The 18,508-nt window shown below is 35.1% G+C and overlaps 1 protein-coding gene across 1 annotated transcript in view; it reads left to right on the top strand.

The window, feature by feature from the left end:
- The window catches only part of LOC131165581 (beta-hexosaminidase 1), a 31,286-nt gene extending 16,661 nt beyond the window's left edge, over positions 1 to 14,625 (top strand). Inside the window, exons 10-15 of the mRNA XM_058123506.1 lie at positions 2,451 to 2,510; positions 4,223 to 4,256; positions 7,879 to 7,977; positions 8,312 to 8,371; positions 8,444 to 8,694; positions 14,181 to 14,625. Of these exons, the coding sequence (XP_057979489.1) occupies positions 2,451 to 2,510; positions 4,223 to 4,256; positions 7,879 to 7,977; positions 8,312 to 8,371; positions 8,444 to 8,694; positions 14,181 to 14,356 (680 nt within the window). The 3' untranslated portion in view covers positions 14,357 to 14,625. The remainder of the gene's footprint in view (positions 1 to 2,450; positions 2,511 to 4,222; positions 4,257 to 7,878; positions 7,978 to 8,311; positions 8,372 to 8,443; positions 8,695 to 14,180) is intronic.
- Positions 14,626 to 18,508: the final 3,883 nt, after the last annotated feature.

Below are 18,508 nucleotides of genomic sequence, written 5' to 3'. Positions count from 1 at the left end.
AAATCATAGTGTTTAGAATCACATCTAAGTGCTATATAACTCTGAAAATCATTTCTTCTTCATGAAGGAGGAAGAAATTCTGTATTTTTGCTAGTATTCATGCAGTATTTGGAACAAGTTATTTTGGTTGGAGGATTTGGAACAAGTCAATCTGGGTTTCACCTATATCAAAGGAAGAATTGTTGGCTATTTATTTGTAGGTTTTGGAAGGAGGAAGGGCTGCATTATAGAAATGTGGTATTTTTGCATTATTGTGGGGGTTATGGCTGGAGTGCAATGCATGGATCTTTTCCAAGAAGAAGTTGAATTGGCTATTGGGGTTTGGGAAAAGATTTACTATATGGCCTCGTGTGTTGTGTTTTAGTTTTTTGGGGGAGTAAGCTTTCCAGATATTCAGTGAGATTGGAGGAATCTGTTGGCTAGATTTTTTCTTTTCTTTTGTTGCTTTTTTGTATTTTTCCTTCTGGTTTCTTCCAGATTTTTTTCATGTCATATTCTTCTTCTTTGTAAATTCTTTTCCTATTAATGAAATTTTTTGTTTTGCTAAAAAAAATAAAGAATTAGGTGCACGTGGCATGTCTTGGTGATGTTGTGGAAACATTTGAAGTTGTTTTTTGTTTCGCTGACTATGAAATTGGCTTGGTTGCAATTTTAAAGCTACAACCCGGAGAAATTAGACACACTATCCATGGTTACCTTCACATGGAAGCTTCCATATGCTTGCTTGACAAACCTCTTCAAATAAAATTTCCCCCAGCATTGGAATCAACCTTTGCGTGTCCATCTTAAATAAAGTTTGCTGCAATGCCATTGTTGATGATGGAATACGGTCTAGACCTTATTCTTAACCTTCCTTCAACTCTTAAATGTTGTCTCAATTTTGATGTCAAACCTTTGTATGTTTGATTCTCTTGTCACCTGTTAAATGAATCATCCTTTGATAAAATCTGCCCTGTATTAAAATCATCATATAAACTACCCCAGTTTAGAACTTGGTATCTCATGATTCTTCAAACTTATCCTCTGGCACTTCTCTGATTGTTATAAGGAACTTCGTATATGGTTGTTGATCTTGGCAGTTGTACGGCTTAGTTTCTGAAAAAGCTGTGAGGAAGTTAAATTTGGAGGTTGAGCCACAGACCAATCCATGCAAGATTGCTAGGGTGAACAATACCAACTTGAAGGTCCATGATCATTGCTTGCTTACCTTTAAGATTGGTTCAATTGTGGAGACAGTGCAGTGTGATATTCTTCCTCTAGATTTTTCATACCTTTTTAGAGCATAGTGGTTGTTTGGTAGGAGGGTTAAGAATCATGCCTAAGAAAATTCTAATACCTTCTCCATCTACAAGATGACATATAAGTTGATGCCATCTTGATTCTGAGCTCTTCCACTCACCAATGTGCACTGCTGCTGCTGGTTCCTTTATTATGAAATAAGATGTTTCTTTCCACTGTGATTGAACTATTTGATGCTTTCCCCAACTTGTTGCAGTCTAAGTCTATTTCTTCTTGAACAGAGGGAATTGATGTAGGATGGGAAGCAGGTATTTGGTTGGATCATTTTGACCCAACTTGGAGATCCATTTAAAATAGGCTCAAGGGACTTTTGGGTCCTGAAGCCAAATGTCTTTACTCTTTAGTTTGTTTGCTGTAGGCCTATGTTTTTTTGGCGGTTTGCTTGTAATATGTGTTATTTAAGTGTTTAATTGTGATTTCTTGCATCTTTAGGGATTTAGGTGCAATTTCTTATAATTTAGACTTTCTTATAAATAGGATGTGAAAGCCATGTAATTGGTAGTTTTTGTGAATTTGAAAATTTAGGTGAATGTGTCTTTTCCTCCATTGTATCTCTTTCTTCCTCTTTCCTTCCTTCTTTCCTCTTCCTTCTTCTTCTGCTTCCCTTCTCCTATCCATTTATCTTACAGTTTCTCTCTTGGTCGTAATTCTCATTCTGTTTTGCATCATTTGCTCAATTTCTCTTTGCTGTTCTGTATCACAGAGTTGACTTTTAGGAATTCTATAGATGGATGAATTGTTTATGCTATTAACGCAAGGCTGACAAAAATGAGCTTGTAGATTTTGTAGAAGACTTGATTTTTATTTTTGAATTTTTATGCTATAAATTATTCTACCTATATGGGGTTGCACCCTCTTGGGGCTCTTTTGAATTAATTTCTTATTTACTTATTAAAAAAAAAAAAAAAAACTTCCAGCATCAATTGGTTTTTTCACTTTTCCTCTCAACTACTCCCAAGTGATTGACATCACAATGAGGCAAATATGCCATTATAATTTAGCAGGTGGAAAAATTTAAAAAAAAAGAAGAAGAAGCAAAAAGCAGCTTCTGGATAATTGTTAGCTAAGTTAGAACCTTAAAACTTGACTTTTTATCTTTTTGCAGGTATTCTTTTATCTCTGGCTTAATTTCTTGATGTTTTACTTTGCAGAGTTGCGAAAAATTTTTCCTTTCGAGCTATTCCACTTGGGCGGTGATGAGGTCAATACAGGTTAGTATGAGCTGTTTTCTTTTTGAGATAAATCTTCTTGATTTTTTTGCTCAGGAAAGAGAAAAAAATTAGAATGGGTTCCTTGTTGTAGCCTAGGACTGTAAAATCATTTAACCAACAAATGTAAGGTAAGAAGAAATGGAAAAGAAAAACATTTTGTGTGCTTTCAGATTCAATGATTCAAAGGGAATTGAAAAATGAGAAAGTTTGTTTTCTGTTCATAATTTGTTTTCTTTTTGTAATAGTTCTGTAATTTTCTTACTGCAACACAAAGGTGTGAATTTACTGAGTTTTAAGGTACTCATCTGTACTTGGATGTTGCTTCTTTTACCGTCTTGGTTTTTTTAAATTTTATTTTATTTTTTTTATGAGTGTATGATTGCTGTTATAACTTTTCTAGTGAGGGGAATTATAATGAGGTAAAAACAACCTGATCATATTATTGCTCCTTTCCTTCCAATACATTAAGGAGCTCTTAAATTGTTCCCATTCTATGCTGCCTTTGGATATTTTCTTCCTTTACAAAATATAGTGGAACTGTGAAGTGAGATAGGGTAGGTGTTCTCCATGAGTAGCTGCAGCTGTATTCCATATGGACATCAAATACTGAATACTTGTAAATTTACATGAATAGTACTTGGCTATTTGCTTCTAAAATTTCATTTTGAAACATCACTGCCAAATTGCAAATACTAATGTTTCCCTATCATTCTGCTTCTTTCAGAGATATCCTCTTGCTTAAGACGCCAATGACTCTCTAACAAAGAATAAGATTAGCATTTGCTATAAAAATAAGGAATTTTATTGGAACACAACCTTGACTATTTGAGATCTTGATCTATTTTGGTACAATTTGTATTTCTATAGACGCTATGGGCATTTGGTTAAATTTCCAAATTTGCCAATACATTTCGTTAGGAAATTTTTTCTACTGAGCCAACCAAAATTTAGGGATTCTGCTAGTTTGACCAACTGAAAAACTGATTTTGGTCGTCCCAATTAACTTTGATTATCAAAAGACTAGAAAAATAAATTTAAACTATTTAAATTTTAATTTTTTGTAATTAATGATTTATTGAAAGGGCCCAACAGATTATAATGGAGAAGGGCCTAGTTCAAGACCACAAATATTGGATGTGGCAATGGATCTAAGAATGGGGAAGAGAGGGGCCCCACCTCAGTACCAGAGGAGGTCTGGTCCCAGTCTCACTTCCTCCTTCCTCATCCCGCATCGGTCCAAGGCTGGTGGGCCTCTCCTCTCCCTGTAAATGTGAGTGCTGCCCCTCCCTTCTAAATTCATCCATGAAGGTTTCTTTCTCCTCTTTTGCCCCCAATAATTAATAAAAATGAAATTAATAGAATTGAATAAAAGCAAAAAGTTATTAAAAATAATAAATTAAAATAATTTGGTTAAGTGATTAATATTTTCCTTAAATGCATCTTAAATTTTTCTAAATTATTTTTCTAAATTTTATTTTTTGCTTAAAAGTAACCAAAAATCATTTTTTTATTAAAAAAAAAATATAGTTCTGACTCATCAAATTAACCACAATTGAGTTAACTTGTATTTTTGGTTCCAGTTGATTTGGTTTTAATCGAATAGTAGCCTTTAAACCCTTCTTGTGCTGGTTGTGCCTTTCTTTTCAGGCTAATTGTTGCACTTGTACATCTTCTGATTAGTATTATGTTTAACATGATCCAATATTTAACAGGTTGTTGGAGTTCAACACCACACGTGAAACAATGGTACATCTCTTCTCTTTTGTAGTTAATCACATTGAAGTTTCACTTAATTGTTACATGATCATGTATAGTTATGATTGCTGTTGTCCGGGATGAGCAATACGAGGCTATTGGATCTTTACTTTTCTATTTGCTACGGTGGGGAGAAAATCCAGTCAATAGAGGTTGATTGGTTCTGCACCATCTTCCTTGTAATACATTGAGTTAGAATTCATTCCAATAAAATGCAGCTACAACTACTTATATGGTAACAACTGTTAAACATTTGTCCAGTAAAATAATGTTTAGACATTTTGTTACATACAGTTCATTTTCATAATGTTAGAGACAGTGTTGTGTTAGACATTCCAAGTAATCAGGCTGGTTGCTTGTTGCTTGCGAGGAAGAAGTGTCCATGTTTATGATGATGTGAGTAAATAAATATAGAGATAGCGGAATTTTAAAAACTTTAAAAATGTAGAAAAAAAAAATGAAAATTTGCAACGAGAATATAAGAACAATGTATCGAGAATAATGAATTGTAATTTGCCTTGTAATTGAAATGTGTAAGAAATACATTTTGCAAGGGGCCTCACTTACAAGGAGTCCTCATTTGTTAGAGAATACCATCAAATTTTGTGAGTGATCTTCTGCTGAACTTATTCCAAGTTCTAACATCTAAGATTCAACAGATTATAATGATCTGATCCATGATCCCTTATTCAATTGCTGATTCAATGAGCATTGTCAGTCTCAGAATCGTTTCTTTGAGCAAACTCAACCACACGAGGCTTTTGTTGCCCTGCACCTAAGATGTATGGGGAAGACCCAAAGCCAATATTAGGAACCGTGAAGCTTGGTGGGTCTTTTTGTCCAGGTGTAGGAAGTTTGCATCTTACTGACATGTCTCTCTAGAGTGTGGTTCATGGAACAGGAAGAGGATTGTGGTGCAGCATGTTTTGAAATGTGTGGTATAGTAAGGAGTATACATATAGAGAGAGCGTTGAAGCACTTGAAAATTTAAAAGAGATCTTTGTTGATGAAGTAGATTAATACTGACTAAAAAGAAAATTACAATGTCGTAATTCTCCAGTTTACCAATAAAAGTAAATGTCATATATAAACTATTGAGTTAAAACTTTGAATCACCATATTTGGGTGTCGTTTGGTAAAAATAAGTATTATGTTTTAAAATCTAATTTAGTTTTGAGGGTTGAAGCACTTGAAAATTTAAAAGAGATCTCTGTTGATGAAGGAGATTAATACTAGCAAAAAATAAAATTACAATGCCGTAATTCTCCAGTTTACCAATAAAAATAAATGTCATTTATAAAATATTGAGTTAAAAGTTAAAACTCTGGATCACCATATTTGGGTGTCGTTTGGAAAAATTAAGTATTAAGTTCTAAAATCTAATTTATTTCAGAGGGTATAGATTTAGTTTGGACCACATAGAATAGTTAAAAGATTGTTTTACAATTGGTTAGTTTAGACATCTAAATATGAATATTTTTATAACTTTATAGATTTAAAATAACTTAGAATGAGATAGTGAATAAGGATTTAATAGCCCTAAATTTGTCGAAGGAAATTGTCCATGATTGCATAAGTTGGCGGAAAAGGATTCATGTAGCCAATCCCACCTGGTGGGACTTAAGATTTGGTTTGTTGTTGTTATATTATGTGAGTTCATTTGGGATTTGAAATTTTTTAAAATACTAAAAATTGAAAGATGATATGAAAAATATTATAACAATTGTATTTCAAACAAAATATAAAAAGTTGCAAAAAAAAAAAATTGATCTCCCAAAATTTTTGTATCACTATAAAGAAAAGTGGAAATTTTTTTGCACGAAGCTCCATGAATGACTGTCAAGATGGAAGACAAAGCCATCAAAATTGATCTCGGCCATCAATCCACCACTTCCAATTTTGCCTTCATTGACACCAAGTGCTCATAGGTGAGGCAATCAAGAATCAAGCAGAGGAAATTTGCATTGGAGGTTCAATTGAATCATGGCATGGTACAAGGATGGGGACTAGGGAGGAAGTTTGTGCTGGAGGAGGAGATCTTTGAGATGATGCTGACGAAGACGCTGGAGTTTTCAGAGGCGCTCAGAGCCCCCTCCACCCCAATTATCACAGTGCTGGAAGCAATTTCTATGGGATGATGCCACAGTCCGGAAAAGATGTTGGTGGTTGCACCTTGTTGCTTGTTCATGGATGGAGAGAGCGAGCAAGAGAGAGAGAGAGAGTAGGGGCTGAACAAGGGAGGGGGTCTCTGAGTTTTCTTATGACGTGGATGCATGTCTGACTGAAATAGTGGAATTCAGCCAAATTTTGAAATCTTCCCAAATAATCCCAAGTCTAACTGGTTCACTTAATATTGAACTAATTCTTATTCAGCATCTATCAGAGGCCATTCATATCAAACAAATGCCCCGCTTAGTGTTTTGGAATGAAAATGTACTATGTTTCAGATTGTTTGTACCAATTCGCAGTTTGCTAGGGTAGTGGCATTTTTTTTTTTTTTTTTGGGTGATTGTGGCCTACTTCATATAGCTCCTCTCCCTGACTTTCACATCATTCTTGGGGCTTCGGTATTGGTGTATTCCAGCTGTGACACTTCCCTACCTTAATACTGTTATAGTTACAGATGCAATTCACCAATGGTCAGTTTCTGGATCCCCTATCATTTTTTTTTAATATGAAAAGAAATATATTAAGGTAGAAGAAAAAAAAAAGTTACAATCTAAGGGAGGACTATAATCCTCGAAAAAAACACATCCAGAGAAAGAAAGAATATAACATAGAAAAAGGGAAATAAAAACTGACAAAACCTAGTTTAGAAAGCCCCTCTTTAATCTCCTGCCATCATAATTCACAGAACACCACAAATTAGCTAATTCCTGCTGGCCTTTCTTCACCTTTCTAGCATGAACTTCATTTCCTTCATGAGCAGAAATCCATGAGCCCATCTTATCCAAAAGATGTTGCCCTGTGACATCCTTTCCATCAATTTGCTCCACAGAAATAGTGATATCCCATCCATACACTGCTGCTCTTCTCCCAGACCATCTTCCTCAAAAACAGGAATTCTCTCTTACGGTCTTACCCCTCAATTGAAGATGGAGGCACATACGTCTGGATCCCCTATCATCAACTCACCAATGCGACTTTCCAGAACTGGCGGGTGTTGGCCACATGGATGTTCTTATATGTACATGTGTGTTTATATTTTCTTCCTTTTTCTTTTTTTGATTCAGAGTTTAACTGATACATGCAGAAGTGGAAGATAAACGTGTAGAGTATATGAATATTGTGTGATTCTAATTTCTGTTTCTGTGCTTCTATGAATGTTTTGAGTAATTTGGTCTGTTACTGATTATCTTGCTTTAATGTTGAACGTGGATTGCAGACCATGCACTGTGCATGGAAAATTGTTGTCACCTCGGCAACTCTGGTTACAGTCTCTTGAACAGTATAATTATTGCAAAATTAAGACATAAGCTTTTGGTTTTCATTTTCGTTGAAGTTTTCATCTCTTAATTGGTTTTCTGAGTATGACCTCTGGTGCAGCCGAGTTTGAGCATTTGGATTTTATGAATTCATGTTTGGTGCATGGATTGACGTATTTTTACTGCAGGCTTCAAGACAACAACCAGACTGCTACAGCTGCATATCAATACTTTGTTCTTAAAGCTCAAGAGATAGCGATTTCAAAAAACTGGACTCCAGTCAACTGGTAATGAATGTTTATAGAACTATTATAAAGATGCATGAACTTTGTCATGCCCTCAGATTTTCTGCCAGACTGGGAACAAGTCTGATGTGTTCCTACCAGAACTTATGTAAAGTTTTTTTAGGACATTAAAAATTATGAATAGGAAGCATGATGAGTTGAATTTTCTTTTTGGGGGGTGACTAAAAAATATACATTATTTCTGGAGGAACTTGAGTAATAATAGGATCTATAATTGAAGAGAGTTTCTTTTGGCATATGATTTCCAATGCAATAATTTCACATTGTTTCAAAATATACACAAAATTTTTGACGCAGATGTATTTTCTTATTCTAGGGAAGAAACCTTCAACACTTTTGCTGCACACCTTAATCCACGTACTGTGGTGCACAACTGGTGAGTCTTATGGGAACATGATGTGCAATTTCATTGTATCATTCACACCAAGAATTCTATATATTGGTGTAGGCTGGGCGCTGGAGTTTGTCCAAAAGCTGTTGCAAAAGGTTTCAGATGCATTTTCAGCAATCAAGGTTTCTGGTATCTTGACCATCTAGATGTCCCTTGGGAGGGCGTGTATAATGCTGAACCACTAGAAGGAATAAACGATGCTTCTAAGCAAGAGCTTGTGCTTGGAGGAGAAGTTTGCATGTGGGGCGAAACTGCTGACACCTCAAATATTCAGCAAACTATATGGCCTCGGGCTGCTGCAGCTGCAGGTATGCCTGTGGTGAAAGTAAATTATGGTCTAAAATGCATGTTATTAAAGATGTCACATCTCATGAATCAATGGCTGGTATAGAAGAATCTGCGCTTTTGAAGGCTTTACTAGGACTCCTTGTTTATGAACTTAATTTGTTATTTAAGGAAGTTGGACCTTGGAGGATTTAGAAAATAAACAACAACAACAACAACAAAACCAAGTTTTAAGTCCTAGTAGGTGGGGTCGGCTATATGAATCCTTTTCCGCCAATTTATGCGATCATGGACCATTTCTTTCAGCGAATTTAGGGCTATTAAATCCTTACTCACTATCGCATTCCAAGTTATTTTAGGTCTGCCCCTCTCCCTGCTATTGCCCCCCTTAGTAACACACTCACTCATCCTCACGGACACAATATGTGGCTTACGTTGTAAGTGTTCAAACCATTTGAGTTGTACCTCCCTTATCTTATCTTCTATAGGAGTTATACCTAACTTACCACGAATATATTCATTCCTTAATTTATCTTTCAGTGTTATACCACTCATTCATCTAAGCATTCTCATCTCGTCAACTTTTACTTTTTGGATATTCTGCTTCTTCGTCGCCCAACATTCTAATCCATATAGCATAGTTGGTCTTAAAGCTGTCCTATAAAACTTCCCCTTTAATTTTAAGGGTATTTTACGATTACAAAGCACGCAAGAAGAACTTCTCCATTTTACCCAACCTGCTTTAACTTTATGCATTACATCATCTTCAATTTCTCCTTTAACTTGCATAATAGATCCAAGGTGTCGGAATCTACAAATGCTATTTATCTCTTCATCATCAAGTTTAACTTTGTCTTTAATATTCTTCCTACCACTGAAATTACATTTCATATTTTTTGTCTTATTTCTACTTATTTTAAAACCTTTAGATTCCAAAGTTTCTCTCCATAATTCTAACTCAGCCTCCACTTTGCCCCTACTTTCATCAATCAATATGATATCATCTGCAAATAACATATACCATGGAACCTCATTTTGAATGCTCTTAGTTAGTTAGTCCATCACTAAAACAAAATATAGTCCATCACTAAAACAAAAGATAAGGTTTCAAAGCAAATCCTTGATGTACACTTATGGTGATTGAAAATTCTCTAGTTTCTCCATTTGTAGTATTTACACTAGTCATTATTCTATCGTACATATCCTTAATGACATCAATATACCTACTACATGTACCCTTTTTTCTAAAACCCACCATAGAACTTCCCTAGGTACCCTATTATGTTTTCTCTAAGTCAATAAACACCATATTCAAGTCCTCCTTTTCCCTAAACTTTTCCATTAATTTTCTTAAAAGATATATAACTTTTGTGGTAAATCTCCTAGGCATAAAACCAAACTGATTTTCTAAGACCTTTGTTTCTAGCCTTAATCTTTGTTCAACTACCCTTTCCCATAGTTTCATCGTATGACTCATAAGTTTAATTCCACGATAGTTATTACAATTTTAAATATCTCCTTTGTTTTTGTATATAGGTATTAAAGTGCTTTGACATTTTCTTAGTTTTTATTATTTTGTTAACTAAATTAGTTAACCTATAATTCCGTTATCACCTAAGCATTTCCAAACTTCAATTGGGATGTTATCCGGTCCTATAGTTTTTCCATTTTTCATCTTTTTTAGTGCAACTATAATTTTTGCGAGTAACTCATTTGTCAAATCTAAGTTTAAGCCTTTTATTTGGTTTTCATTAAACAACTTACTAAAGTAACTATGCCATCTTTTTTTTTATGTCTTTGTCCTTAACTAAGATAATATCATCCTCACTTTTTATACATTTTACATTTCCTAAGTCCTTACTTTTCCTTTCTCTAGCTTTAGCAAGTTTAAATGTATCTCTTTCCTCTCTTTTGTATCTAATCTATCATATAAATTATTAAATGATCTGTGTTTAGCTTCACTAATGGTCTTTTTTGCATCTTTTCTCACCTCTTTATACTTTTCAAAGTTATCCATGTTTCTACATTTTGCCACGTTTTATACCATTTTTTTTTATGGCTCTTTGGACATCTTTATCCTACCAACTTTCTTTACTATTCGAGAATCTACCCCTTGATTTACTTAAAATCTCTTTTGCTATCTTTTTAATAGAGCTAACTAATCTACTCCAAAGAATATTTATATCTATCCCATCTTCTATAGTCAATCCCTATCTTTGATCATTTTATCTTTAAATTTTTTATATTTCTCCCTTTAGGTTCTACTACCTAGTTCTCTCTTACATTGGTTTATTTTGTTTTTTTCTTCCATTTTTTAATACATATATCTTACACTAAGACTCTATGTTGTGTGGTTAGACTTTCACTTGGAATAACTTTATAATCCTTGCATGATAAATGATTTACCCTCCTAGTTGGAAAAAAAAATCTATTTGCCTTTTATTTTGTCCACTTTTTAAGGTTATTAAGTGTTCTTCTCTCTTCTTAAAGCAAGTATTCAGTATAATAAAATCATATGATATAGCGAAGTCTAAGATCATGTCCCCAGGCTCACTTTTGTCTCCATATCCATATCCTCTATTTACCCTCTCATAACCTTTATTTTCTCTTCCAACGTGTCCATTCAGACCTCCTCCTATGAATATTTTTTCAGTCCTGTGTATGCCTTGTATAATACTATCCGTATCTTCCCAAAATTGTCTCTTAAGATTTTTTGTTAAGCCTACTTGAGGAGCATAAGAACTAATGATATTTATTATCTCTTGGCCTAATACTATCTTGATTTTTTAATTCCAACTCCTACTTTGCTTATATCAACAACGCTATCTTTTAAGTTTTTATCTATAATAATTCTTACTTCATTCTTATGTTTTTATTTTCCATTGTATCATAGTTTAAATCCTGATTTATCAATTTCTCAAACTTTCTCCTCCACCCACTTAGTTTCTTGAAGGCAAATTATATTAATTATTTTTCTAATCATTGTGTCTACAATTTTCATGCTTTTACTTGCAAGTGTCCCTATATTCCAAGTTGCTAATCTAATCCTAGTTTCTTGAACTAGTTTTTTTACTTGCCCACGTACAGAATGATGCAAGAATCCTCGCATATTTGACACCGTATCCGGGCGCTGGCATGATGCGTCGCTTTGGGGCAACGACCTAGCCCACCTTCGTCCACTTTTCGCTACACCTGAGTGGTACAAGTGCAATGCATCGCTCATAGGGGACGCCTTAGCAAATATTCAGTAAGGATTCATATCATAGTGATCCGACAAATTTTTTTAGCTACCTAATGCAACCCTCCTCCTTTACCCGAGCTTGAGACCGACTGTGTGTGAAAAAATTAGGACATTCAGGATTCGCTATAAATTAGTGCCTTCTTAGAGGAGGACATTTGGAATTTCTATTAAATTAAGTCATTCCGTTCTGGCAGTCACATAGGATTTTTGATGACTATCAGTCCCTGATTTTATAGGGCTTGAAAGGAGTCAATTTGTTGGGTATGTAGGATGGGCCCTGGGATGATATGAAATGGTATTTCAATAAATTTTTAATTTATTTATGAAGACTATGACTACTTCCATTACTACTATATGTTGGAAGAAAATTCTTGGTAATGAAAAGGGGTACTTGACAGTTAAGAGATGGTTTTTCTGCAAGGAGCAAGCTGAAATCTATGAGCCATATTCTACATAATTGTAGATGGGCCAGAGTTTTGTATAACCTAATTTATACCATCCTGGACATCAATTTGGTGTAAGCTTATAGGGTGGGGGCTGAGTTATATGCTTGGAGAGGTTCTTTCAGCAGAATTTATGGATGTTATCCCTCAAGTAGTTTTAGAGCTCTTATGGAGAGAGGAAAGCTAGGGCTTTTAAAGGAGTTGAATCCTTTCTGGAAATTTTGAAGGGGAAGTTGCTATCTATTTTATTTTTATTTAATGGCTCCTATTGGAACAATTTTGCTTCTGTGTTCCTTTGTAGAGAGTTGTTTCTGTGGTTGTAGATAGGTTTTTTTATTTTATTATTTATTTATTTTTTCTCTGCTTCTGTACTAGAGTGACTCCCCCTTGTAGTCTTACATAGTATTCTGCCTTTTCTTAAGAAAAGAAAAAGAAAAAGGGCAGCCCGGTCCACAAAGCTCCCATGTATGTGTGGTCCAAGGAAAGGGTGGACTACGATGGGTCTATAATACGCATCCTTCCCATGGAGATGGCATGCATCCATTTCTCATAGGATGCTCAAACCCTCTGTCGAGATTTGAAGTCCTAGGCTCCTAGAATTCAGTTATGGAATAAGAACTTCACTTCCTCTGTCTAGACATATTGATACTCTTTCCAAGTTGGGAGACTGTTAACGCTGTCTTTCTTTAGAAATCCTTGGGTGAGACTCTTTTTGGTATCTAGAAGCCTTTCTAGTGGAGGTGAATTGGTTTGACAAGCTTTTGTCTTAGCTGCTCTCAATATTCAAATATAAAAGTGCTTAATGTAAGAATGCTTGGACAGCAGCTCAATAAAAAATTGACAGAGGTATTCATGTAGGTGATAATTAAAATAAATTATGGATTTTGATTGCAAGAGATGTCATATCTGTGGTAGAACTTGGCCATTTGTCATGAAATTGACTCCCAGTAGAACATTCAGCCTATTTCAGAGTCATACTTAAAACTCTTTTGATGTTTCTTTTTGGGTGACCTTGTCAACTTCTGTCTATGATGGAAAACTAGTATACTAACTCAATTAGCTCATAATGTCGTAACTTTCAATTAGCTCTTAAATGTCATGACTTTCTAAGTCCATGTGTAGTGGTGATTAGTATCACCTTTATTGTATGGCTATGGATTAAGCCATTTATACAGCTTGTGATTTTCCTGAGCTCCTGCTTTTCTCTCTTAAATGTTACTCGTATCATGCAGCAGTTATTAGTATTCTCTCTATAGCATAAATCTGTCATGTAGTATATACATGGTGACAAGAATTTTGTCATCATCGTGATAGAGATTTGAGTTTCAGTCTGTATGTTTGAGGCTAATTTTCATGTAGGATTCTGTGTTTTTATCCCTTTAAGTGATGTTTTTCCCATTTTAATGCATTCAGCATATATTTCAGGCTCATTGTCATGTTGGTTTCTGGTATTTTCATCTCTTAATTGATGTTCCCATATTATATTTTGATGCATTATATCAGTCACATTGGGTGCATGTTAGGAGATCTTGGGCATATGAAGATAGAACAGGTCTTGCTGATCAAATAAAAAAAAGAAAAAAAAGATGGAACAGGTTTTGACCCTGTGAGAGTCCTTTTATGGTGCAAAATTGTGGGGCCTAATTGGACAAAACAGATAATGTCTCACTACAATTGGCCAAGACCCTTACATATTACATTGTGCATAATAGTTCAGAGTCTTCAATGGTGTCAGATATTTCAATTTCTTCTTTTCTTTCCTTTATATTTTTCCCACCTCATGATGGTGGTAGGCATGCTAACACTCCATAATTTTGTTCCCTAGAGCGCTTGTGGAGCAGGAGGGAGGCCATATCTGTAGGAAATACTACCTCAAGGGTGCTTCCTAGGCTTCATTACTTCAGATGCCTTCTGACTAGGCGTGGGGTTCAGGCAGCTCCAGTTTCAAACAAGTACGCTCGAAGCCCTCCGAGTGGTCCAGGATCTTGCTATGATCAGTAATTCTTCCTTTTTGTCATTTTGATATGTACTTATATGTGCGAAACTGCATATCCATCATCTGTAAATTATGAACTGTATGCACTTCCCAAAAATTCACTTTTCTCTTGCTGTGATCTGGTGCCTGTATGTTTCATTAGTTGGTGCGTTGTTTAGCTTTACGAGCATCTTGTTGCAGTGGTTGTTGTTGTTGCTGCTGCTGCTGTTTATGTTGATGAATAAATGCTTATCCAGAGTTTTAATATGTCATTATTGATATTGTGGATTTTTTTTGAATTGTAAGTGATCTGTACATGGGTTCACTCCCGTTGGTGTCTTTTTGCTGTCATTTCCTCATTTCTAAACCAGAAAATGTACAAGCAACTTCTCTGATAACTTAAAAATTTGCATTAGTCTTCTACAAATTTCCAAATGTGGCACATAATTTTTGCAACTTTTAATTATTGTTAAAAATCAACTATTTATTATGTAATTGTCTTTTGGAATTTTGTTGAGATAATTTAATCAATGAAATTTACTGTAATGCTAGGAAATTATAGTGCTTGCTCCTTTTGTACTGGTTTCTTCTTCAAAGTTGGCAATGGAACTTTTTGTTTTTTTGTCAGTCATATACATATGTATATGCATGCATGTAGGCATTGTTTTACTGTCCTTTAGGGGGTTGGGGGCACTAACTATTATGCTTTTTCTTTCATTTTCTTTCTTTTCCCTTCATTTTTTTTGGGGGTAAGAACATGGTTATATGCTGCTTCACCAGAGGGCAATTTTGGAATGCCAGTTAGGGCAAAATGAATAAATCTTCTTTCCAACCTGCGTGGGCTGCTTTACTAGAGAAAAACATGACTTTGCATTTTCTCAGGATGAATGCAGGCTTGCAACAAGAGAGATATCTCTTTGAATTGGATTCAATTAGAGCTATGAACGGTTGAACAGTATGTTTGCTTCTTTTTAATTTTTTGGCTAGGCCTCCCCATTTGATTCCTCCGAATTTACTGCTAGTTTCCATGGAAGTGATTCAAGGTAAGCTACTGAAAGGGTAAGTTTATAGGAGAGGGACTTCTTTTAATTTGAAAGATGGAGAATGAAGTATGGCCCACACTGTCTTAGGCTACCTGAAACAAAGGCAAACACCATGAGGAGCAGGGTAGCTTCAATTCTTTGGAATACTTCCCGAGCATCAACTTGGTAAGGAGCTCCTGATCAATGAGGATCCTGAGAGATGAACAATCAAGAAGGGAGATAGAGCAACTGGAAGACGAATTGGAGACGTAGCCTCTTTTTCCAATAGAAGATAACTAAGGAACACTAGCCATGAGACTTTAGGATGTTGACTATAGAGTACTTTGTATTTGAATTCCGTAAGGCACTTTACATACATTTAAGGCATCCATGGTTCTCCACCTTCACGACAAATTGAAGAAGTTATATAGCTCAAACATGGCATTTCAAACTAGAGTATATTAGGTGCTTCAATGCGGGAGCCCTTTAAATAATCGCGTGTAAGTCAAGCAATAGAAATTGTCGTGTTGATGTATGAGTTCTAACCATTTAGTTTGAGCTTCTCTCTAACCAAATATGTGGCTAGCGTAAAGAATGTGCTTGTCCTAATCCTAGATTCCTCAATCCTCAATTTTTGATGTCTCATGCATCTCAAATACTTGGAAGTTCAAATCACATCTCTTTCCTTCAAAATCATCATTTGGATGTCGTGCTTATAATTTTTAATTTTTTGGGCACTTGAGTGACTCTGAGTTTTGGATCACTCGGCTTTGTAGCTCCCACTAATTTGGCCAAGTTGAGCTTGATTAACAAGTTTTTGTACTTTGTGCCATTATTAGAAATAAAAATAAGAAAAGAGGCAAAACACAATTACTTGAAAAAATAAAATCTTTATTTTGAAACAACTAGATGCCTCGAATTCAAACGAAAGAACGTATTTTATATACTACTCTAGTTGGAAGAAATCAAAGTTAATTTGACTCCTACTTTCATCTTCAAATGGAGGATCCATCCATATAAAGCTCCAAATGACACAATTTTTATACTAATCAACCTTTAGGAAGGTGCATTTGACCAAAAAATCTTTTTAAGGTTTGGCTGTATATTGAATTTGCTAGACTCTAAATGTTGCTTGATTACTCTTTTTAGGGCCTTTGGCTTCCACAAAACTCTTGCGCCTATAAAAGCAGTCAACTCTTTTGTCAGACCTTTAAGCCCAACTCATCTGATCCACCGGTACACATAGATATTAGAATGGAATAGAAAATAACCACGCGTGAGTAGAGTCACTCGGTGGCTCTAGTTTAGTAATGAGAGCAGGAAATTTCAAGTACTTTTAAGTCCTTAAAGGCTGTTTGATGTTGCTCCATCCTCTGGAACTCTAGAGTTTCTTTAACACTTTGAAAAATGACTGACACTTCTTTGCCACTCTAAAGATGAAATAACTCAAGGCCATCACTCTTCTCATGAGCTTTTGGACCTCATGGATGTTTATTAGTGTTGCAAAGATGGCTTCAATTTTTTTTCTCTCTTTTCTATCACTGCAAAGCCTAATAATTTTCCTAGAGAGACCCCAAATCATCTTACGTCTTAGGTTTTTATTTATTTACTTGATTCAACTTTTGATATCTAGCTCTATCCTAATGAAAGATTTCTTCTCTTTTTCTTTAGGTTCATGAGCATCTACTCGCAACTAGATGATGCATCATGAAACAAAGTAATGAATATTTGGATGTTACATGTATGAATTGGTCAATTTTGGGTAAGGGAAAACAATCATTTAGTTTTTATTTTTATTTGTAATTTTTCCTGGCAATGCTTCCATTCCTTTCGGTGTTCATTTCCATGGAAGTGACTTGAATTTATAACCGAGACAATCTTTTTTTCCATTTGAAAGATAATAAGTCTCAATGCAACCTCTGTTTAGAGAAGTAATTATTCGAGATAAGATCATAAGAACTCATTATGTTAGTCACTAAAAGTCATCTTTCTTTTCAACACCTCTAATAAAAAATTCCATCTTTTCAACACAACCCAAGTAACAAAATTGTAAATTCTCTTATAGAGCCTTGCTGTTATGGATCACAAAGTCTAAAGGGCAATAATTAATCTTGAATAATATTGAAAGAATATATGCCATGGGTGATATGGGTCACTCTCATCCAAAGAATGACCAATGAGTTCCTTCCCGGGCACATCAAGTGGTAGGGACATGCATTCTTCTTGCTACTCGCTAAGCATTCATATAAGCAACCTTGAAAGTTATTTTCACATGATCTCCAACTAGGGCAGAGGAATCGTGTGGACTAGTTTGGCATTCCACTTATTTCCTAGTCAATTTCCTCAAGTAAGTCTTTCCCCGAATCCTACATGCAGCGGAAGACTTGGGGAAACCGTTTGATTTTGCCCTTTGTGTGGAGTTAGGGAAGACCCTTTTGTGAGGTTTGGTCAGGTAACTTCTCCTTCACAATCACTACCCTTGACTGATAGAATAAAACAGAGACCCTTTCTTCTGGATGATGCATTCCTTAGGAGTTAAGGGAGACCCAATTGAGAAAATCGGTCAAACGATTTTGTCTTCTAATTGGAGTCGATGCCAATCAGTGGAATTCAAGGTTTCATTTTGAATTGAAATTTCAATTCTTACGTATGTCTAGAAATATCAATTCACGGATCCAGGAAAGGAACAGCACAAAAGGCTTTGCTATTTTTTCTCAAAGATTTTCAAGTTTTCTCCCATGTGTGGATAATGCCAAGCGGAAATTGCCATTTCTTCCTCCTCCGGATCCAAATTAAGGGCAACCATGTGCCTTCCAATTCCAAACTTGATTTGAATTGTCCAGAATGGTGTTTGATATTCGAGCAATCAGCTATGAACAGAAAACAAATTAATCATTTTAATAATCACTTTTTTTTTTTTTTACAAAATGGTAAGATCGTTTAGAAAATTTTACTTCCTCCGCACTCATATTCTAATATTAGTTATAGAAGTAGGGGTTAAACATCGGGTGTTGCTCTTTGCTACTTTTGAAATCTTTCATCTCAAATTCTAATGAGTTATTTAATATTTTGGGTATTACGTAAAGAACCTTATTTGATCATTGTCAAAAAGAACTATTTTTTTGCAAAGTTATATTCAAGTCAATATATTAGGGC

The sequence above is a fragment of the Malania oleifera genome, chromosome 10, assembly GCF_029873635.1.
Source record: "Malania oleifera isolate guangnan ecotype guangnan chromosome 10, ASM2987363v1, whole genome shotgun sequence".
In the NCBI taxonomy this organism is placed as follows: Eukaryota; Viridiplantae; Streptophyta; class Magnoliopsida; order Santalales; family Ximeniaceae; genus Malania; species Malania oleifera.
This window is presented reverse-complemented; position numbering and strand designations above follow the sequence as displayed.